The 24,663-nt window shown below is 38.4% G+C and overlaps 1 protein-coding gene across 2 annotated transcripts in view; it reads left to right on the top strand.

Moving 5' to 3' along the window:
• The window catches only part of COL4A2 (collagen type IV alpha 2 chain), a 140,798-nt gene that overhangs the window by 19,556 nt on the left and 96,579 nt on the right, over positions 1 to 24,663 (top strand). For both annotated transcript variants that reach the window (XM_062601703.1, XM_062601702.1), the window contains exon 4: positions 22,359 to 22,439. In XM_062601703.1, the coding sequence (XP_062457687.1) occupies positions 22,359 to 22,439 (81 nt within the window). The remainder of the gene's footprint in view (positions 1 to 22,358; positions 22,440 to 24,663) is intronic.

Genomic DNA, 24,663 nt, shown 5'->3' with positions numbered 1-24,663 from the left:
TTGTATATTGAAGGAATGTGAGGAAATACTCATGCTTCACTGACCACTCAGGCCAGCTTGTTTTCCTCCGTCTTAGATTTTATTGAGACCATCAGAAGACTCCTGCTCAGGGCAGACAGTTATCTTCCTTCATCACTAATAACAACAACTGGGTTCCAAGTGTCACAACACTGTTATTTATTTTCCCTACTGGGATTTCATCGTGCTTTTGACCAGCTCTAGTTAAAAACATCTGCTAGACAGATTCTTTTGGAAAATTCCATATACAACAAGCAGAGAGATAAGAGATAAGTTTAAAGCTACTTTGCATACTTTTGCTTAAGAAAAAGCAGCAGCACAGAAGTTAGTTTATGTGACATTTATTTTAGTGCAGTCAGAACATTCAGAGTAGCAGTCAAATGACATTTATTTCTCTGGATGTGTTACTTGAAATTTTAGGTGTCCTACTTCTGGTTTTTGCAAGTCTCCTCACTTTTGTCTCCAACCAGGCCTTGGCATTACCACTGCTACTTCCTTAAGGTGGTTTTATAGCATGAATGTTCTAAATTTTCTGCTTTACTGCTGTGGTCTTCCCATAAACAGGTCTTAGGACTAGTGCTCAAGAACATTCTCCCTCATTGGCTAACACAAATGACTGACAAAATTCCAGATCTCCGCTCAGATGCCCAAGCTCAGCCTAGAGACAACAGCAGATTTTACATCTGCTTCATGATTTGGGCTGCATTAAAGAACCAGATGTTCATGACTGTTGCTTCTCAGTCCAAATGAACAAACTTCCTCTTTTTTGCACTGCAGTCTCATGTATGATTCCCAGATTATTTATTTCACAATAACAGTGTATGTACACTATTTGAAAGTGGTACACGTGTGCTGACCAGAGATGGTAGCTCCCAGACCTGCTTGAGTTGCCATCTGTATGCAGGCAAAATCCAGAGTATCCGTTTCTACTGTTGCCTCTTTGCATATTATAAAGAAGTCTGCAGGGTATTTGCAGATCCAGCTTAGGGTGCCACAGCTGGACTGATACAGGAGCATTTGTATAATAGGAGGCTGCAAGAAGTGATTGCACAAGCTTGAGTGACTGGTTTGTGAATTCAAAAAATACATGTGCTCACTTATGAAATCAATAGTTCTTCATCCTAGCAAGTATGGGACACCCTTCCTATTATTACTTGAATGCTGATATACAGTTTCTTTCAGTTTGGTTATGCCTTTTTCTTTTTTAAAACTTTGATGTAACTCAGTTCACTATTTCTTAACTACAGCTCTCATTTCCATCTACCTCCTGACAGACGTCTAAGAAAACAGGAAGGATGGAGGAAACCATCCTTCCCATTATTTAATTAGAAAACAAAGTCCATGAAAACTTTCCTGTCTTTTTATTTCTACATTTAGACTATGCAGTGCTTACAGATAAGATCTTTTAGTTTTGCCTTTTCTAAGGCAATAGAAGAAAATGATGTTATGCCCCTACATACCCCTTGTGTCTCTTTCATTTATCAAGTGAGGAACAAAGAATTATGTTAACTTGTGTCACAACAAGATAAGTTATAATGGTATTGTTCTCTAGTACAGGAAACCCACATTTATTTGATATTCAGCCACTCTGGAAGTTCATTTTGCTGCTGGCAGTTCTCTCAGGATCAGTCAAAGAGGTAACGGAGGCTTCAGAGCTCTCACTGCAAATGAGCTAGCAAAAGAAAAATGATCTGCATTTTTCTGCATTGCTGATCAGGAACCTGCTCCAGACACATTACCTGTGGTACTTTCTGCCTTGCTCATGCAGTTGGTGCTGCTGTGCTCTAAGAAAGGGAGCGGCTTAATGTCAGGAGAAAAATCTTCACTGCAGAAGATTATTTTAATGAAACACAACTTCACTCCATGAAAGGGATGGCTTCCCGACTTGCCTCTTTGGCTGCTCCTATTACATCCCTGTCTCAGCATCTGGAATTTGTACTTGGCTGCAGCCTGCACTCAGCCTGCAAGGCTGAACCAGAGCCTCTACTGTCCCTGCAGTCTTGGCAGCTGCGGGACTATCCCCACTACAACTGCTAGTGCCAGTCCTCATTACGTCCTTGCGACAGCAGGACGGGCCTGTACATCCTGGGGCGGGAACACGTCCAAAACGCCGTATTCCTTAGAGGGCTTCTGTATTTGCTGTTTAGTATGGGTAATTTTGTTGGAAAGTTTCCTTCACGCAGGCTAACAAAAATAAAAAATTCAGTTAACTAAAATGAAATCAAATTTCTTTCTAACACATTGCAATGAGAATAGATAGCAAAGTGGTACCAAAATTGTCTTGCACAGTCCCTTGGAGCTCCTCAACCTTCAACTACTAATCTCGTGCAGAGAGCTATACTACAGCAGTAATGTCACTAGGCTCCTGCTGTAGTCTGAAGACAATGGGAACAGCCTTGCAGCCCTTTAGGGCCTGCAGTCCTATCAATGCCGCCAGGGCAGCCTTGTCGGATCTCCCTAACCCAGGGGAGCCAGGCACGTCGTCCCCTGAGGCAGAGGTGTCCTCCAGCACAGGCATCTTCAGTCTATATTGAGCCATGGAAAAGGGAGTTACTTCATTTTATCGTTATTATTATTGTTGTTGTTACTATTTTCCTGAAACTAGATGCTGTTTTTAAGATAAAGTAAATTGCATTTCAAACTTCGTTTTTTAAATATCACTTAAAATGTCTGCAAGACACTTTCTTCCTACTCTGTATTTTGTGCTGAGGAAGAAGAAATGAATATATCAAGTGACCTATCATCTTGACACTGAAATTTTCTGTACTTCATATTTACATACAAAGTATGTTGTATCCACATAACTTTTTCTTACCTGACTATAAAAAGTTAAAATATGTAGTTGGAGTTGAGAAATACCTTCTTTGTAATCACATTTACATTTTGCTTAAATACCAAAAAATGAAAATTAAGACCAGTATAAATGACCTTCCCAACTTTGCCTTGGCTGATGAAGACTTTTTTTATGTTTTCCTGCTGTTGTTGCTATCGCCTACCATACACAGTTTATTTTTGCTATTTTTGAGGCCAAGGATTACTAACGAACAGTAAAAGAAAGCATACAAATGCATTTTTATGCACTGTACTGAATTTTCAACTTAAAAATATAATTTTAAAATTAGAAATATAATGTACTATTATTAAAAAACAACATAATAAAAATGTTTGGTAAAATCTTGATCAGTTCCTCAGCTGATATAAATTGCTGCTACAGTTATTTATATCAGCCATGGTCCTATATTTTACAATGAAATGAAGGACATGAATTTGTAACATAAGAGGAATCAAGTGGAACAGTAAACTTTAATCCCTAAATAACCTATTTTCATTGCAGAGTTTTTCATAGTGTCATCTATCCAGATTTTATTTGGAGTTCTGTTCTCTGTAACAGTCAATGTTTAAAAGGAAAATATGGCAACAAATGTAATACCACTAGACATATATCTCTGTGTGTATAGCTATTAGTGGTTGGCTGGGAATGCAACTAAGTCTAGTTTTAAGTGTAAATTTTGAATGGGAAAGACCATTCCCATGTTTCCATGATAATATTTTTTGAAAATTTCTGGCAGCATGCATTTGTCCAAAAGTACCTGTAGTTTTACCTTTAATTGTAGCTTTTATTTTCGTCTGTTCTTTACAGCAGTAGAGACTGGGATAATCATTAAATACAGAGCATTGGCTATTAATACACAAGTTGCATTTGCATGTAATAGTGAGCTCTGGGATTTACACATCATATTCAGGAAATAAAGTATTGTAGTGTGCACAAGTCAGTGTAAATTTCTCCTTTACTTCCTTGGGGATGGGTTTTCATCCCACAAACCAGATACAGAGCTTAGTAGCTCATGTTGCTACTACTCCAGGTGATAGAAGATCTACTTAGATGCCCAGTACAGTTCGTTTGCATCCCACCAGTTCTGCTGGTGGCCTCACGGCTCCATGGTTAAGCTTGCAAGTTAGATAAGGCTGAACATTGCACCAGTACACTGCTTCAGCCAACCTTTCAGTCAGTCTTCATCACTGCCAGCGTAATAACTAATGCTTTTGGAGCTCTTGTAAGGAATATGGACAAAGAAGATGCTTTTATGGAGCGTGGTGGCTAAACTACAGATGTTGGGCAAGGTGTGCTGGAATGGTGCAGGTTAGCAGCGTTTCTGCTCACTGATGCTTCACCCTAGCAGCAGGCTAAGCGTTCTTTGGTTTTGAAAGCTGTCCAAGGAGCACCCTTAGTCAGCTCTTGAGAACGCCAGGAACCAGAATGCAGATGGCATGAAAAACACTGCTAATGTCTTTCCTACACCATAAGAATTTTATTAGGGTGTTCTGCATTTGGAGGAAAAGATAGATCTAATGTTAGAGGTCAAGGAAGTTTTACTATGGGAAAGTAGAAAATTCTGCGTGATTGCACAGCTAGCTCTTGGAGAAGAATATATTTCTTTGAAAAGTCAATTTTCATTGGAATTTATTTCCAAAAATAAAAAATAGAGAAATAATATTTTTAAAAAGCAACATTTCTGAATAAATATGCAGAATAAAATAACATAGTCAATATGATTCCTGTCTAAACCAAAAACTCAATCAAAAACATGCAAGATTTAAACATATACTTGAATAATCCTATTATGGCATTTAATATTTAAAAGTAACCTTATTATTATGAAGTAATGGAAAGTATTGCCTTGTGCCATCTCAGCTGCATTCTTTCAGTCATTCCAGTTAAATGTATGGGTCTATTTTGGCAGTCTTTAGCCAGGTCTGCATTACAGCCATTTTTGGCTTACATATGTATGCTTTGTTCACAAAGCTTCTATTATAAATAAAGCCAGAAAGTCAAAGTCTGAGTTTTTCCCGATCTGTATTTTTAGCATGGCGGTGCTCCATTTGCAGAAGTGTAATTTGACAATGTGATTGTGAAGCTTTTCCTGGCTGATCTGTGCAGGTCATAAATCACACTTCTCACCATGTGTGTGAATGACATAGCTCTTACACTAGATGGATACTAGGTATCAACCCGCCTGTATACACTGAATCTTCTAAGATCCGTTTCTGTTCACATCGTTCAGGTAGAGTGGTGTCCAACCTAACAACTAATTCAACATAAGAGAAATCCCTCTGGCAAGAAGCAGTGGAGGTCAGAATTAATTTTAGCTCTCTCTACCAAAAAAAAACCCCATAGAGCCAAACAAATATTACCAGTTTGAGTCTCCACCCAGAAATCTGGCAATCTAAACTACACTTACTTATTGAGCAGTACTTCCCTCCTCAGGAACAACGAATTAAACAGAAGGGCTTAAATAAATAAATCTTTACACTTCCTTGTTCTTTCTACCTCCCACTTAATCATACGTCATTTTGGGAAACCTAAGTAATCCACAAAAACTGCCTTCGCAGAATACGTTTGCGGCATCGCGCTGTCCTGCAAGTGTTACGAATGACTGCTGAGGTGGCTTGTTCTTATCCTCTGTGCCCCATTTCTCGCTGAACCTGCCTCAGCCCTAACGGTTGCATGTGTAATACCATGCTGAGCTCCGCTATTAGTTTTGCCAGTAGTTGCTCCTGCTAGCTGTGACTACTGCTCTGGCAGCCAGCTTCCTGACAACTCCCTTCTTGGGTTTTGCTCCTACCTCCCCACAGTCCCTGAAGTCTTTCCTTTAGAAAAAGTGCAGTGATGCGGGGATCCACGCGGAGTCCCAGCCACACAGAACAAGCTGATTGAATTAAACCTTCTTTCTTTTCTGGAGGAAAAAGAAGAAGAGATTAATCCTCTTGGAATCTTTTTGCCCCATGAACAGTTTATTAGGACTGCCATTTGCCCAAGATATGTTTGGCACGGGGAAGTTACCTGTATTTTTGCCAGCATGCTTGTACATACAGTCCTCCATGCTTTAACATAGCTGTTTTTAACAGAAAAGCCCCAAATACTAGAAAATGAATGTTCAGATAAGTCTGATTAGTCCTGGTATGTGGTTCTAGCTCTTACAGTTCCCTTTCCTGTCTAGCAGATGCCAACAGATGTTGTTCGTGCTCTTGGCTCTAGACTGGTTGTTCGATGGAGTTCTTGGGAAAAGACTGTGCTTCTTCGCTGCAGACCACATGCTTTCAAAGCAAAAGTGACCAAATTTGTCTAAGTTCCTATCAGCGCAGTAGCAACACATTTAAATGAGGAATTTTGATCATCCAAATGCAATCATAATTCTGAAATGTATTCTTAGGACTTTGGTGACGAGAGTTGCATAAGCCGCTGATTTTTGTTTTCTCATACCACTCTTTCAGTGTTACAGCAAAGTCCAGGGGTGAAGAATTGCTACCAAACAGATCAAATTTCTGAAAGTTCTGAAATTATCACAAAAGTCCTGCTTGTACAAGCTTTCTGGTATTATTTTTTAGACTTAAAAGCATCAAATAAGTCAGATAAGCTTCAGATAAGTACTCTGAGTTTTGGCTATTTTATCTTTAACACCAGATCTTTTGAAGTTTACTCCTCACGTATCTCAAGTCTGTGTACTTTAACAAGAGCTTCTTCTAAATGAGATAATTAAAGTTCCTTTGTGTCTCCTTAGACTACCCATGTGTTCTTTTATGATCCCCAGCAGGAAGGCTAAGTTAACCCTACTGTCATTTGTTGAAGTATTACCAAATGGCAGTATTTACACTAGATTTAGCCATAAGTCCATATTTCCTGGGGCAATGTGTCCTAGAAAACAGAAAAGAAAGACGTTTTTATTTACTTGTATCTTTGAGGCACAAGTAATAGACAGCTACATCTTTTCTTTAGGATCTCAGAGGACAAACACTGTTGACAAGGAGATGCTTACCGGTTGAAATAATGCAAAGATATTTATTTGTAGTTAAAAAGGAAAAACTCACAGATCAGGTAGCCATTCAAAGACCTCCTTTTCATTAAAAATTTTTTTTTTTGTATCAGGGAAGTTTTCCTAGCTCATCATTACCTACAGCATTCCTCTTCCCGCCCCCACACTCCATCGTGTGGTATGTAGATAGTGGTTCCCTCCAGTGCTCTAAAACATAGACGTCTCTGTCTTTTCTCTCATTTCCTTCCTCTGAACTCTCCCTTTACATTTCAGTGATGTAAAACAGCCAAGATAAGAAATAGCTGTCCCTTCCCAGGAGGAGACATGGGACGGATGTGCAATTCAGAAGAACAATTTCTTTTTTCCTACTTCCTTCCTGGGATGGGGGTAGGGGAAGGAAGTGAGAAATAGGTTAACCTCCCTTTTGCCAGCTGTGCCAGCTATTTCTAGCCAACCAGACATAACGAAGTGTGGCAATGCTGAATTACTCTCCACCTTCTTCCCCAGTGTCTGTTGATGATGGAAGGGAGATCTCAGAAAGTATTTCCCTCCCTTCTCTCCCCCCAAGCTCCTCTATGATAGCTAGAGCTGAATACAGTGTAGTGTGACAGGGAAAAAGTGGTCAGGGCACAGCTGCCTTAGGTTGGATCAATGTCAGGCTTAAAGAAAATAAATTAAATAGACAACAAGCAGAAAATGTTTAAAAACGGAAAAGATAAGAAACAGGGATGGCTAATAACTAGCATCTTCTGTCAAAATATAAGCCTGCACAGTTGTTTTTGTGATGCATCCTATTGCTCTTTTAGCATCTGGCATAAACCGTTGTCTTCTCTGATGTAAGTCATGTCTCGTATAGGACATCTGTTGCTAGCAAAAGATGACAATAGAGAGTTAAATTGTTACCACTTGGAGTAATAATCACATTTGTGTTACGCTTTTGTGCCAAGAGTAGTATAATGCGATTTTGACTTAGAAGTATTAAGTAAATGGGGAGTCTGTTACTGTAGGATTTTAAGAGTAGTTTTTTACATGATTTTTATATTATTTCTATGGCTTACAAAGAAAATATGTAAGAACTAATGTTCTCCTAGCTATCTAAAGATATGAAAAAACAGAACAACCAGGCAGAAAACATTTTCTTCTGCTATACAATCTAGCATATATAGCAGGAATTCACAACAGTGAATATCATGCTTTATGATGGTGATGGAGTTCTCTAATATGCAGCAAGAGGCTCAGTTGTCATGATCAAGGGAAAAGACTAGATTTACTGGGATAGCTTCATTCAGACATGCTAGCTATTTGCAGTAAGAGATAAATTTGGAGGATTAGAGTGTGAGAAGAGATAGGGCATAGGGAATTCACAAGAAATTCTGGGAAGTTTGTGATTGTAGAGATGTTTTCTCTTGCTGGGTAAATATTCAGGGGAAAATCTGTACGGGGGCTTTATTATTCTTATTCCAAGTCTTCAAGGATTTTTTTTTTGTCATGCCCACATTCTTAGTATTTTGCCTACCTGCATCAACTAATGATCTAGACTCCAAAATTTGGCAAGCACATGAACATTAGTAGGAAGAAGTACTCTCCTAAGCTATCATATCAAGTGTTCTCCATAATAGTGGACAGCAGAAAGCACTACCATGAAATAAGGGTTGATATGAGTGTGATCTATGTTAGGGAGTTCTACACATGCTTTTGTGACCCATATGCTGCACAGAGAGAGAAAAAGCATGTGGAAGGTAATGGGAAAGAGTTAAAAATGCCTGGGGAAATTAAAATATTATTCTTAGATTATCAGAAGTAAAAATTGCAGAATAAATATTCTGGACAGTGTGAAAAGTTAGTCATGAAAACTGGGAGCTGTAGAGAAATGATGCAATTAAACTAAAAGATCATGCTCAACAACAAAATTTAAACTGAAGCAAAGGTAGCAGCTGATCTGAGATCTCTTGCTGCTGAAAAATATTCGCCCGAGGGAAACCCAAGAGATCTGTTTATCAAAAGAAGGAGAAAAGTAAGGAAAAAGAGCCATTCTATTTCACAGCTGGAAAACCAATTACACTTGTGTGTGTATGTGTATAAGTACACACTAAGGAAATAAAGAGGATGAGATTTGGAGTAGATGACTCCAATACTTGTTTTACCAAGTAAAACAATTTTTCCAATTCAGCTAACCAGGTTCAAGAATTGTATGACTAAGGAAACCCTCTGCTCACCTTTCAGAATAGAAAAAGGGAGAGTTTACAAACAAAGTAATATAAAGAGTGGGAGTTTTCTGGGGACTGATGCTTATTGCTTTTGAAGGAGGAATGAGGTTCTAGTCATGAAGATCATGGGCGCTGAACAATCAGTGCTCAGCACCTCAAAGAATACTGCTTAGTGACATCCATTTACGAACAACAGCTATTACTAACAACGCATGACAGGACTTGAAATCTCATTCCTGGTCTGGTGTGTGTCAGTACTGTTACCTATTCACAAAAAAAGACCTGTATTTCAAAAATCAGCTGGAGTAATTTATTAGCTGCTTAGATGAAAAGAAAAGAACAGAGCAGAAAAGATATAGTTAAGAGGAAGCTTATGGAGCTATTTTATCGTTCTTTCAGCATTTCAACCATTAAGTCTCTTTTATAAAAGTAAAATGTCAGAGAGAATGATTCACTGGTGTCTTCATTCCTCAGTCAACATGTGGAGAGCTATTGTCCTCTACAAGGCTTTGAAGTTTGGCAGAGTCTTGTGTCTAATGTCAGGAAAAGGCCACTGAATTTTCTTGTTGTTTGGGAGTTTTGAGTGGCCTGACCATTGTCCTAATAGGGTGATAACTGCATAAGAAAATGACTATTTGGTTATTGGTCTCTGAACTGAAGATTTATTCCATATAGATGCATGAGATATAGTGCATGAGGTTTCATGGAAGCAAGCAAGGAGATGGAGATGGAGAGGGTTTTTTTGAGTGGTATTGTCACCCTTTAATATGAATGTTGCAGCTCCAGGTTATTTCTGTATCATAAGTGATGTTGATTCTAACCTTCATTCTTGAGCTTTGGATATCCCAGTTCAACATTTAGAATCGACATCACTTATGAGAAGTTTTGTAGAAAGATACTTGTGGCAAAGCTGGAAACAGAAATCCTGTCTGCTGGTTCCCTTCTATGGATTTTTAATTCAAAGTTATTCCTCCTGAATTATGTGGGGTGTACAGTTTTTACACGAAATACGTTCTAAAAAAAGCATCACTTATAAGTCACTAAGACTTCTAAATTTGATGAGCACTGAAGGGTCCCTTCTATCTGTTTTAAAAGTCAAGCCAATCTCATTTCTTTTATAATGAAATACAGGTGTATTCCTTGTTTTATTCTTGTCTATGTTCTACTCCATGCCAAGACATGAACATTTCTGGATTTTTGAGATATATTTGCTAAGGCAAGCATATAATGAAAAAGATGTGAAAGAAAGGCCAGATGACATCACTTCGGCCAGTTTAAAGAGAGAAGCTTAAAATTTGGATGTTTGTAATCCTAGTATGTTAATTGTTTGTACTGTGTAAGAGCTTTTTTTGTATGGAGACTGAGCCACAAGACTTATTGCAGCAATGCAGACAGTGTTTGTCTGTTGATTAGAGTAATGGACTGGAAGGCAGAAAGGTCTTGGGTCCTAGACCGAGCTGAATCAGTGACTCATTGTATGACTCTGGGAAAGTGCAATCAACTCAGTTCTGCAATATTGCAGAAATCACGTCAGCTGCCAAACTGAAGCAGGTTCTAATGACAAGTCAATACTGCATATGGGAGAGGAGAGGCCTTTTTCTTCTTCTGGATGAAGGCAAATTGCACACAGTGTTCATCCGAGCCTGCATTTCATGGTGAAGAATTGTGGCTGTGGTAACATTCCTGTATTGTCTTGTATTGTCAATTGGATATTTGAAGAAATAAAAAAAGAGAAAACACAAAAACAAACTTACCATCACTCCAAGAAATTCATATAAAAGTGCATAAGAAGGATGAAAAAATATCCAAAGAAAAACTCTCTGCTATTTATTTTAATATCAATCCATTCCAGGTTTCAGATTTTGGCATCAGCTGATCACAAATATGCAAAATAAAATCAGCGTTACATTGAGCTATGAATTTTGTCTCCTGAATAGGGAAGTAACTAAAACAGCTTTTTGGTAGAAGTGGGAATTGAAAAATAACATGCAATTTTGATGAGCAAGAAGAGTGCTACTTCCACTGTTACAATTTTTCAGGTGCTCAGGTACATTGGTGATTGGGACATCTCATTTGTAAATTAAAAAGAAGTAGGAGAAGCTTTTCCAGGTCTATTCTTTTTTCTTGGTGAAAAATTATTAAGACATCTTGCAAATCAAATGTATATGGATGAGAAAGAAGATTATTACTTATATTTCACTATCAGTTTTTATTTCCACAAGGATGAGATTTTTTTATCGATGTCTTTCTCTCTGCTTTAGGAAATACAGACTGCCTAGTTTGAACCCATTGCAAATAGCAAAATTTGCAGTGGGGTCTGCATATAATCCGGGTATGTTAAATCCTGTAGTATATATCCACTGTTTCACCCAAATGTTTACCAAAAAGAAATGTCTCAATAGTAGAAATTCACAATAACCATTCCAGTAGATATTTTTTGGATCCATTTCAAAAATATTTACTTACAGCTGTATGTTTTGCTATTTTGCAATCACATCCTGCTGACTTTTTCCAGTTTGAAATGGCCAAATGGATATGAAGAACGCAAGTGACTAAATTCCTGATATTCAGCGACCTGAATAGTTTTTTCTGATTCACTTAGATTGGAAAGTAAAAGGTTCTGGGAGGAGATTAGGTTTTGGAATCTGAACTGAAAAATGAAATAGGTCAGTAAGAAAGCTAATTCTCATGGTCTTTTTCTTGTTTCGAATAGAAAGGAAATGGTGGGTGTTGCATCTGACCAAGTAGTTAGCAATAAACCCTTCCCTCATCAAATGTAGTTCTTTTCCCTATTTGCACGTCTCTTATCCATACTTTTTACTTTTCAGGAAATACTAGTCCTATCCTGAGAAGCAGTTCTGAAAAGTTGCATATCAAATTTCTACATTTAATATTTCCGACACAGTGATTTGTCTAATAGCCACCTCTAAAAACTGAGCCAGAACTGTAAGGGTTATCTCGGGCTAGACACTTACCCATTGCCATGTAAGATAAAAGCAGTGTCAGTCAGCCTGAGCCATCTGTGATAAACCTGTGCAAATCTATTCCTTTCAAGTTATGCTTTCAGTGATAGCCCCTCAGTTCCAGTGTTTGCTGTATATATCTAATTGCAATTTAGTAAATAATTCTGCAAGAAGAGAGTGCCAGCTCAACTCCCTCTCCCCCTCTCAGTGATTCCTGACTTTGCAGGCATAGCAGATTTTAAAAAAAGCCATCAAAAACTGTCACCAACCTCCCCCCATCAAGGAGTCAAGGAAAAAAAAAAAAAAAAAAAAAAAAAACTCTTGGGATCTCTGAATACATAAGAACCAGGTCAGCAGGTTATGGCTGTATACAGCTATTCTTCAGAGGAAAACTAGCTAACTAACTAAATATATAAATACAATTCACACAAAAACAACCATTTTAAGTAATTATGGAAACCAGGAAGCTAGAATAAAATCTCAGTGGTTATGCTTACATTTTGGGAAAACCTGGCACCATTGCACTACACTGAACAAATACAGAAGACACAGCCATGAAAACAGCTGTACAGCTGTTTTATATCAATCCCCAACTCTTGAGTAGAGCTAATGCAATTACATTGCTGCTTGTTCAAAAGCAAAAATATTTCCTACTTTGGCAAGTTTGTTTATTCTAGGTTTGTAATAGGTGCAAATGAGTTTTAGAATTATTGGATACACATATGAAATATAATTTAACAACTTTAAAGTTTCCCAGTCACTAAGAGTAATGTGTTCTTAAGTAAGTTTCCTGAGTTTGCCAATTTACGTAGGTGAGTAAACTAGACAGGTCAAATAACTGGTGTGGTTTATAAATAGACTAAAAAATCTCCATATATAGAATAGCATCCAGACTTTCTATTGTTTGAAGCAAATGATATCATTCTTTGGATGTCTTTCCAGAACTGAAAATGACTAGACTTCAGAAACTAAAAGTAGTTAAATATAGAAATTGCTACTTTAATGAGTGGATTCTGTGTTTCATTATTGTGCTACTAATATGTGAACAAATGGCCTTCTGTACTTGGGGATGGGAAGGGGGATTTTATTTCAGTAATATAAATTATTGGACAACAGCCAAATTCAGATTAATGGCTGACAGTCTCTTTATCCTGATTGCTTTATGGAAAATATTTTTGATCCACTGTGCAATATAATTGAAGATACCAGGTGGTTACGCTGTCCACTAACTTGTGCCTTACATAGGCATTTACACTTGTGCAAATCAAATACAAATTGCATAGTAATTTGCATAGGACTTTCTAACAGAATAAAAATTGAAGGAGAAACAAATTGTGCCTTCTAGTATAGCTTGTCATCACAGACTCTCTAGAGACACAAGTAAATATGTCTGCTTTGCCACATTGGATAGCTTTCTTGGTCATCATAACTTGAAAACACTTCTGCTGACACAGACCCCTGTAGTGTTACCTTTTTAAACCACCGTATCAGATTCAGTTAGGAATGATATGTTGGGAAGCAGGGCTTTTTTTAAAAGGTCCTGATGCTCTTACTGTAAAGATCACTGTACTGCTAGATGAGGAATGCTATGCTGTATGGTAGATGAGAATCAATTGTCTTACAAGAAAAGATAAAAAACTAAAATAATATGCATCTGTAGAAGCACGCATTTGCCAAAGTGGAGTCAAGTTAAAAAAAGATACCCAAACAAATTTTAATTTAGCAGTCCAGATTTTCCTTCAGACACTTCAGTATCCTCTTCCTCTGAGATCTGGCTGTAAATATCAGCTGACTTTTTGTGCAGAGGGAGAATTAAGTCACTTACTTAAATTTAGGTAACACTGGTCTCTCATTATAATCAAGGAAGCAAGAGGGTGTTAGCTTGCAGTAATTAGTAATAGTTAATAATAATAAATAATAATTTGCATGTCTTATTTTACTTACCTTTATAAATATATTTCCAGCTTCAAACTCTTACTAGACTCATATCTCTTTTTTTTTCAGTGAGTAGATTTGATTCCTAAGCTGGTAAAATTAAAAATGGAGTGCTCATAGGAGCAACAGTTTTATTGTTCTTCTGTAAATGCTCTAGGTCTTGAGTGTCGGTTTATGACCCTCTAATACTTGAACCTTTGTAAGAAGTATTACAGATATCTTTAGCCATGGGAGCATACTTCTCAAAGAGTTTTGTTTGCTCGCAACATCACCTTTCTCTTGTGAACATTGATCATTCATTCCTTTAGGCACCAAAATCACCTGTCTGAAGTCACAGAAGACCTTGTTCTTCCTTCTCTGGATGCAATTTCATTCTATGAAAAGCCCTCTGTATCTTAACTCTCCTCAATTAGATCTTGAGAGCTACAGCACATTGCAATTTCCCATAGTATTGCTGATTATTCAGAAGTAAACAGCAGTGATGAATATTTATAAAATGGTGACCATCTTTACTGTTTGACATTTTGCAATATTTTAACTGTTTTTTTTCCATCTCATATTCCTTTCTTAGGATAACGTATAATCATCTATGTGAGGAATAATCTAGCAAATGCAGCTAAATCTAGTGTCTGTACCAGTAAAATACCAGGCCCCTATTTACTGACTTCTTGACAGAAAAGTATCTCACAGCATATGCTGCTTGCTGGGAAGTACACTGTTTGCAGGCTATCCCATGCTGAGCAAGTGGGCAAGACCCCTGGATAGTTATTCAAATATCTGTACTGTATATTTAGGCAGCTTTTAAGATTTACTCTGTGATTGAGCCCCTTAAAGACCTTGCTTTTTTTTTACTGTCTACTGTATCACAGCAACTCCTTCTGGATTCCATCTGGTTTCCTGGGTAAATATGTGTTTGGGAGGAAAGCCACAAAAATAAAAATGCTTTTATGAAGATGTGAAGAGTAACTTCACACTGTAATACGTCTGGCTTCTGCAGTTGTTACAAAGCACAGTCTGAAAACTAGGACAAGAAAACTTTATAATTTGGAAAGGGGATGGTAGATAGTGCCCCAAATAGAGTGCTCTTGTGGAGCTGTGAAATTTCATTTTGAAATGAAACTATACAGCTTCCAAACCAAGGTCACATGCCAGAAGATTCATATAATCAAGAACCACAAGCTGGTCCGTAAGAGGAAAGTCTTTTATAGCTTCATTTCTAAGAGGTACAAGTTTCTGTTTCCCACTGCTGCACTTGACACAGCTGCTGAGACGTACTTGAAAGGGCAAGTTTATGTCTTTTCAGGACTTTCCAGCATCACAGACTTCATATTCTGTTGCCCTGCCTTTCCTCTCCCCCGAACATCAAGCCCAGGTGTCTCCGTGCCTAGGAGCTGTGCTGTTTTTGTGTGCTCCTCCTCTTGACGTTTGCATGTTCATCTGGACTCACAACTGAAGCGAGCTGCTTGCTCAGAGCAGCTCTTCTACTGCATTCCAGTTTTCTCAATATGTGCTGTAGTAAGAGAGAAACAGCACTCCACGTAAATCAATAAAGTGTAGTACTTGCCACAAGCATTGCTGTTTTCATTACACTGAAGGCTGAATTAGGCAGTTGTTGAGAGACCAGCTTTCTGAGTGTGGCTAGTGGCACTGTCTCTGTGTGATCATCCTGGGACCAGTGTCTTCCTACAGCCTTTTTCTCCTTGAAGGATATGTAAATACATTGCTCCCCTTACTTTTGGTGGGAAGTGTAAACATTCATATGATATTGCGGTCACGCAGTAAATAATTCCAATTGCCATGCATCCAGTCCAGAAGAGATTCTGGCTTCCATTCAAATATGAAAGAAAGAATTATTTCTTAGTTAAATAATTCTCAGAACAGTTGGAGAGAGCATCCACACCCACATCTTTTCCTTCCTCTCTGAATGCGCCAATTTATATCTCCCTTTCCCCTTCCAATTAAGCCCTTCACAGTGGTCTTACTGTCCAATATACTAGGAGCTACTGGATTGCAAGTAGTCAGCCTCAGATGACCGGTTCCTTCTTTGGTGTTGTAGTTCTATGAGGACAGAGCGTTTTCCAGAGTGGGCTTAATGTAGGTTAATCCAGGTCTCTCCCACTGACAACATTCTCCATACTTGTTGTGAATGATTGCTATACGTGTTTTTAAGAGAAATAAATTTGACATCCAAATAGCAAATGTTTTCCTCTCTTTAAGTAGTGAAAATCTGTGTTTGAGCAAATGCAACCGTGCCATTATACTAGAAATCAATGAAGTTCCTATCTGTTCGATTTCTCAACAACAGGAATAACCAAATAACCATATTTTTTTTTCGGCCTTCATTTGAAAGGAAGCAGAAAATGAAATGCCTATAAATCAAGTTGTTTACAGATCAAATTTGAAATTAATGTGAGTTTTGACAACTGGATGTCAAACATGGAAATACAGATTCACAATGGCAGTATGGGCCAGGCTTCTTAGCAGCCCTGCACCGTGCTGCTTCAGAGGCATGTTCGGAATCCTTACTCAAGTTTCCAACCAAAATCTCACATGAAGTATCTGCAGATGCCACTCACTGCAGGCTGCAGAGGCATATAGCATACCAGCACCCAGAGTCATGGGTCAGCTTTTCAGTGAGTTCCCAGACCTTCTAAAATCTTTGTCAGTAAAACTTGGAGGAGCTGCTGTGACTGATGGAAGGAATAGAGTCAGGTTGTGTCAAGACAAAAGTTAATGCAGAACTGGAGCTTACAAAACTGTACCAAAGAGAATGTGGATGTGCAGAATCTTTTGATTCCAGGTTGCAATATTTTTATTATAACATCCCTTTTTCTCTTTTTTTGGCGGGAGGGGGGAGGAGAGAGCATGTCAGGAAATGGCTTATATTTTATGTGCTCATAGAACTTTCTTTTGAGGTCTCTCCTCTGGTTGCCTTTGTTCTTTCTTTGTCAGAATACCAACCATTAGAGTAAAGATACTTGACTGGGCATGCAGAGACGGCAATTACATAAATGTGGCCAAGATTAGTAACAAATAAATCATTAATGTGTGGCAAAGTGTAAAGAGACCTGAGGATATGTTTCAGTACTTTTTAAGAGTTTGGCTGAAAGAAACTGAATTTAAGTCAAAACTAGAAATTATGAATTCTCTAAAGAGCAATTGTCTTTTGCTGGCTGAAGATGTACTAACATAAGCAATATGGGACGAATTGTTTTGGTACAAAACTTTTGTGAGAAATCAAGAGAGTGAAAAAAGTTTTTGTATTGGGACACCCACATTTTATGTTCGCTATTTCACATGCATAAAAAAGAGAATGTGTTAGCACCAAGCAAATATGCAGCCTTTACAGACATAGCTGGCACTTTTATGTTTTCTCTTTGTGTTCAGGTCCCATGAACCGTGAATCTTATATTCATTGCAGCACAGTGATCCAACGTTATTGAAGAGAGAGTTGGAAAATTCCCTCTTCTCTCTTTCCATTTATTTCTTTCCTTATTCCCCCTTCCCCATCCATTGCAGCCTACTTCATGGCCTGCTAGTTAAAGCACTCCCAAGGGTAGGTACATGTTTGATTTCCTCAGTCAGAGAACTGAAATTCAGTCTCCCATTTCCTGCAAAACTGTTACAGGCAATGAATGGTGCAGGGGAAAGCTGCTCTACTGATTCCTCCTCCATCTCATCATCTTCTCCAGCTGTATTTTAAAAATAGAGGAGGTGTAACCATATTTTGTGGTAGGTTAGGTTCTGCAAGCTAGACATACTTGTATGAGCCCCTGTGGATCTGTCTAAACTGCTAACTGAAATAGGGCAGACAGTGAATTTCAGCTTTTTGTCTGTTCTGGACTTCTCTGTCTTGGTCTCAAGATAAATCTGCTCTAGAGAAGGCTGGCTCTGACCAGCGTGGACGTGAGCTCATCTGTGCTGCTTGACGCCATGGCCAGGGATCTGTCTCTGGCTCTTAATATTTGGTAGTTTCTATTTAGCTGTAATGTCAAATGGACAGCAAGTTACTCTGCCTTGTTTTTAGACCCCAGAGTAATTCGCCTGGAATGCAGATGGCCAGGATGGCACATACGTGTGTGCATGGCCAGAGACAAAACGGTCCTGCCAGCTGTGCTAGAGGGGTTTATTATTAATATTATATTATTACACTTTATTATTTATTATAAAGTGTATTTATTATAAAATGTGTTTATTACAAAATGTATTTATTAGTATATTTTTGCACATCATTATTTTTTATTACATTATTGTAACAAAATCTTATAGCACTTAAGTGCTATTAAGTTGCAATTCTATTGCCTGTCTTCCTACACTTAGTATTCAGGTACAATATCCTTTCCTACAAGTTTATCCCTTCTTTATCCCCTCTGATGCCAAGTCTTTCATGTACAGATGTAATGGAGAGTCCCATGGGCGGTCCATGGGGGGCTATGAGAGGGGGGCCCTGGGGACTTGGACCTGCAGGTCGACATCACTGCTGCTTGTAGGCATCCACACTGCTACCATACAAAAATCTCACCCCCCCTTCTTTTTTTTCACTAGATTTAATACCCTGTTCCCCATTTTTTTCTTTTCATGAACCCACCTTTATGCCCGCAATGCATTTGCTTTTCTCCACCCAGACTTCTGCCAAATAAACAGCTCATCCCTTATTACTTTTTTTTATTGGTCCCAATTTTGTTACAATCATACTCAATGTCAGTATTTTTGACACTGTTACCCAGGGAATTTTGGCCAACATTGTATTACTGATAGTTACCTAGGTGAGACTGCCTTGTATCCTAAATCTGCTTTCTGATCTGCAGATCATGTTGATTTTATTTCATTGTATTATGTGCACTTTGGACGGGATTACCATGCTTTAGCCTTGACTTCTTTACCTAATTCTGATTCAGTAGTTTCTCATTTAATGCATGGACGGCTCTCACATAGCAGTGCAACAGTATAACCCATTTTGTGCTCACATTATATCTCTGCCCTGGAGTGGTTTTCATCACGCTCCTTGTTCCCATCAGAGGCCTGGTGTTGCAGCAGCACCTCTTCCTCACAGAGGAGTTCAGAGTAAAACCCTTGGTGTGGGATTCATCTCACCTGAATTCAGGCACCTGCACTGTAGACACATACATCTGAACCAGTTACCCCAGGCTGTCTTTATAACCTGTGCCAGGAAAACTGACCATTCTAGGGTGTACTTTATCTCAAATATCTACAATACCTGTGATTAAATTCCCTGTATGGTTTATAACAGCAGGGCAGATGATGAACTGTAAATGTCTATATCACAGATACCTTAAATTAGATTATAAAAACCCCGTTTCTGGAGTCTGGCTAGATTTTGGAGCTGCTAATGATTAGCAGAATTTTGGATCACACAAAAATGAACAAGATCTGGATTTGGCTATTTAGTCAGTAGATAACCTCGGATTTGAGAAAGTTGCTGTCATTGCAGTTTAGTTGCACAGATCCTGGAATACCATTTTGCTGCAAACAATTTTCAAAATCTAACTCCATTTTTAATTCTAATCATTGCTGATTATGTTCTCATTTGATTTCCCTTCATATGAGTTGTGTGTCTGTGTGCATATAATTTTTTCATCAGAGTTTTACAAGGACCTTTAACAAATTTATTTTTAACCTTAAAAAGATCTTAAACTATAATGTTTTATACTGTAACCTCCTGTAATGTCTTATACTGGAACTTTCCTGTAATGTCAGATTAAATGACAATGCAATTATCTGCCTTCAAGAAATTATAAACAGGCATAGATGATAAAATGGAAGATGCTTCATGTGACTGATGGCTTCCAAAGTCCTCTCATTAGCAGTCAAATAATGAAGAAGCCAAAATCAGGCTATAAGGAGTGGCCAAGTATGATCCAGAAAAGCTATTAACAGTGGTCTCGAATGTTTTCCCATTAAGTTCCCTACCTTTGGAGAGATTTTCCTAATTTTATTCTTCATTATGTGATGAATGTGCATAAAAGGGTATAAAATGAGAAAAGAAAAAAAATACTTCCTAAAATTGTGGGGAAAAAAGAATTGTTTCTCCACATTAGCTGCTGATATTCTTACAACATACAAATTAAAATGTTGGATGATGGACAGCACACGAACAATAGACCTTGAACAACTTCCAGTCTAAATTAGTATTAGCAGCCTCCCTTTTTTCGCAAGTGCATGAATATCTTGCCATAATTCTGATTCATACTCTGTTTTCTCCTTAGGAACAGTTTACCAAATTTAGAGTCACTCTGCTAAGTAAGAAAGAAAGAAACTCCTTATTGTTCTCTTTATTGTTTTTTGCAGCAGGCATAATTGAAAATCCACATGATTAAATTATTGTATCTGTCAGTCTGTTACTGTTAGGCCAGGGTATATTGTTATTTACAGCTCCAACCAAAACAGTTCCAACCAAAACATTATGAACTTTAAAAATTCATAATGAATTTCTATTAATGGCTGCACTCCTTAATACACTGCTCCTTAGCAAAGGCCTTAGTCCTGCAAAGGAAAATGTTCACGCAGACATCTGTGTGGCATCCATGGAAATGAATAAATCTAATCTGGATTTCTGAAAAGGGGGGAAGGCAGGACCTCTGTGGAAATGAAAGAACATGAGAAAGAGATCCAAATTTCATCTGCAAATAGGTTAATAGGAAAGCAATGTGGAAATAGTAAGTTTATTTCTCTGCCAAGCTGTGTTTGTGACTGTCTGATCATTTAACTAACAGACAGACCAACCTGAACAAGTTCCTAGAGTTCAGAAGATGGCTTATTATTATTGGCTTATTATTATCTTGGCTTATTATTTCCTCTAAATACTAGCTTAACTTAAAGTACGGTTCAGAACAAGATGCAGAGCAATATTATGTCCATGAGATAATTTTCTGAATCAAACATCTAGCCTCTGAATAGCTGGGGGTATAGGTTCAGGTCTGTGGTCCTCTTTTATTGATGTGAAATGCCTATTCATTTCATTAAACATGGGAAGCAGGTATAAAGCTGAAACTAAAATATTTTAATATCTAAATCTATTGAATATGGAAATTAATCTTATGGCACAGCCATCAGCCTCTCATGACAAACATAAGAATTTATTTTGGTAACTTCCTATTTCTGCTTGCCATAATATATTGAGAAGCAATTTTGTAAGTATAATCCAAAGGAGGATTTAGGCAATGCCTGTTGGGTATGGGCTTCATACCTTTTCTTCCTTCAGCTCACCCAGTGGAGTCCAAAGCCTGGAGTGGTGTTTCAGGTTCTTGACAGTATAAAGAGAGACCTGGATACCTCAGAAATGTGATCCAACAAGACTACATGAAATGCAGTTGAAAATTAGTGGCAGCCCTGAGTGAGGAGCTGTGGCTCCAAGACATCCTTTCTCTAGCCTTCACTTCCACTAGACTTCAGTCCTTCTTTCTTTTCCTTGTAGATCTGTTAATTATTTGCTGAGGGGCAAAACAGATTCAGAAATAATAATGAAGAATCTCCCCCTCTTTCTTCCTCCTTTCCCAGATTACTTATTAGGCCACTGGGATACTCTTAAGGGTTTTAAACCCCTGAGCTTAGGTGGGCCACAGGCTGGTCTTCACTGTGTTACTAATTATTGAGTTACAGTTATGAAAGTTATACCACAGCCTGCACAGCATCTTCTTTTCTGGTCAGGTTTCTGAACAAAAGTGATGGTGGCTGCTCTGTTTTGTGCTGTCGGTGTGTGTTAGGTATATTTTGAGCTTGCCTGTTCAAGTCCATCCAAGGATTTGCATAATGTTGCATATTTTGTATTCATATACTTGCAGTCCAGGCTGAGGCAGTTCTGGACATGCAGAACAGATGTAACTGCAGTTGCCTACTTAATCTAGGTCTGAACTCTAGGTCAGAGTAGTTTGTTGGTAGCAAGTTTTAGGTGCCTCCAGGAGAGGCAGCCAGGAAAGGGGAGGAGTTTGGCTTGTGATTTTGAACATGATATCCAAGACTTCCTTTATGTCCTTCCATAAATATTTTAAAATATATATTAACAATTTAGAGCATACATAGAAGGATGCACTACATGGTGATACAGGACTTAGACTGTGTCCCCGAAGCAGCTGCATGTCTGTGGTAGGGATATCTGTTGCATATGTCAAAAAGATGTGTGAGATATATTGCTCAACATGAAGCTGCAAAATTTTGAAACTGTGGAGGGAAATTAATATAGTAACATTAAATTTCTTGATGCTTATCTCCAAAAACTGGAAAGCCATTCAGTGCTGCTACTTCTAAGCAAGACTTTAGGAGGTTTCACTTAGAGTTATAGACCTGATCCAAGTTTTAGCTTGAGAAAACTCCCGGGGAGTCTGGGAATCAAAGCTTACTGTGGTGTGCCAGATACTGTAACTGATATCATTTAACTTTCTTTTTATGTATGTTATGATTTGCAGGGTGGAAAGACTTACACAGGACCATGTGGAGGAAGAGACTGCAGTGGAGGATGTCAATGTTTCCCTGAAAAGGGAGGCCGTGTAAGTAACGTTTTTTGCTATTCAAATGTTCTTTATGGTACTAGTTCGACACCATTTGTTGTAGGTGGACTTGTGTCAGACTGTCAGAGCTAAGGATGTTAAAATAATTATTCTTTTTCAGGAAAAGGTTTATTTCATCTTACACTTGTATGTAAGATTGTACCTGTAGATTTGAAGCACTTGTTGATTTGAAGAAATACTTTGTTATGAAGTGTAGCACATTCTTCTGTTGAAGTTCACAGCTAAGAGACCTCACAGCCGTAGTGACCTGGTTATACCAGAATTCTAGGGACATACATCCTTCTGTATTATATGCTGAAGTATCTCTGAATTGCATGGCAATGCTAAATAGATATAAACAAAATCACTCAGTAACCTTCTTGAAATACTTCTAAAGAAACAGTATCCAGTAAAAGATACCTGATACATGTGATGTCCGTTAAAGCACGTGGGAACCAGGCCTGCAAAACGTGAAATCCCCACTGGAACGGAACTGCTTGTGACTTTGTGGTATTAGGTTCTTGCTGTTACTCTTTTTTTTCAGTTTTGGGGAATAGTGGGAGATGAGGCAGAGGAGGAGAGGTGGGGTGGGAGGGATTAGCCACCTGCCACAAAGAGCTCCAAATACTAGGCTGGTTCCTATCCTATATGGCTTAAAGCCCTGGCTGGAGGGATCCTTCTGTACAATTTGGTCTTCTGCAGCTGAGAGGATGATTCAGCCTTTTCCATCCACCCATCGCTAAGAATAGGTCTTGAAAGAGATGCAGCAGGTCATATGCTCTTTCTGCTATCGCAGCCCTCATGAGCTTGTTTAGTTCTCTGCCTTCCTTCTACACTGCGCACTGCCAGGTCCGGTTCCCATCACATTCCTCAAGCTTGACTCCACGTCTGAGTGGAAGAAGAGGTGGAAGGAAAGGCACAGTGTAGGTGGGAGGCAGGGAACACTCTTATTTACAGCAGAAGTCCTGAGGTCTCTGTGGAAGTCAGATGATCCCTGGGTTACCATGCCATGAGCACGGTAATGGTTACATACTCCCATCCCCTGACCACGATCTGCTCATGGTCTGGTTTTCATTACAATAGCCTAATGGCAAACCAATGAAAATAAGACAAACAAACCCCCCGTTGAGACACATCTTCCAGTTGGGCTCTCTCCTGCTGTTTTTGCCTCACCATGGCTATTTAGCACATTAAGTTTAGCAAGTGCCTCCTGCCATATCCCTCCAAGGGCACTGAAAGACAAAAGCTGTTGCTGTATGAAACGGGTTCAGGTCTGATATTACTAATGTCTTTTATCAGAGTTTGTTCTAAGAGCAAAGCATGGATGTACTTGTTCTGCTCTACAGTTGGTGAAAATAGTCATCTGTTGAAAAACTACCAACCTTGTAACTAAAGTATTTTTCATTTTCCTTAATGGCTGAATGAGCCTTATTTAACAAGCTGCTAAGTGTACAAGAGAGGAGGCAGCCAAGCAAAAGTAAATGCATAGGTTAGAAAAGCTGAAAATGTTGAACTATTCAAGTAGCTAATCAGTCTGGTGCCAGTGTCCTGTGATTTACTTAGTATCTGCATTAGGAGATAATGGCAGATTTTAAATGCTCACACTCTATTTTTCACTGATGTCAGAGAAGCAAGGTAACCTCAGTAACTAATCTCACTGGGCTCCCATTAAATAAATATATACTAAAAAAGAGAAAAAGAGGATGTTACAAAATAAAATTTGTATTTGTATTTTGCTAGTTGTGGTTTGTTGTGCAAAATATGAATATTGGCAAAAGTAATTTAAAGAATTTTATAACACTTCAAAAATTGTATTTTAATTCTGTGAAATTACATACCTCAGTCTGAGTCAGCGTACACTGCGTATATTTTGTGTCTGCTGGTCTCTTCAGATGTCACAACCTCCATTAAACAGCTGGTTTAAAGAACAAGACTGGCCTTTAGAAACCAGTTACATTTGGCATAGCTTCTGGTCTCATGCTAATGCTCAATGGGAATATTTATTTTCACAAAACCTCTGTATAATCTGGCACGACACACATTTGCTGTTTGAGGTGACTCATTACATGCACAATAGACATATTGCATGCTTACGCTTGTGAGAATGCCTGAAGAAGTTTGCTAGAGCCTGCTTGTTCTGTGACTCTCTGTGTCAGATACAACAAACCTGTCACTTGGAGGGCATCCGGAATTCAGGTAAAAGAAGCGCTGTGAAAGTCTGCAG

Source organism: Rhea pennata, chromosome 1 (assembly GCF_028389875.1).
Source record: "Rhea pennata isolate bPtePen1 chromosome 1, bPtePen1.pri, whole genome shotgun sequence".
NCBI lineage: Eukaryota > Metazoa > Chordata > Aves > Rheiformes > Rheidae > Rhea > Rhea pennata.
Note: the sequence above shows the minus strand (reverse complement) of the source record. Positions and strands in the feature narration are given on the sequence as shown.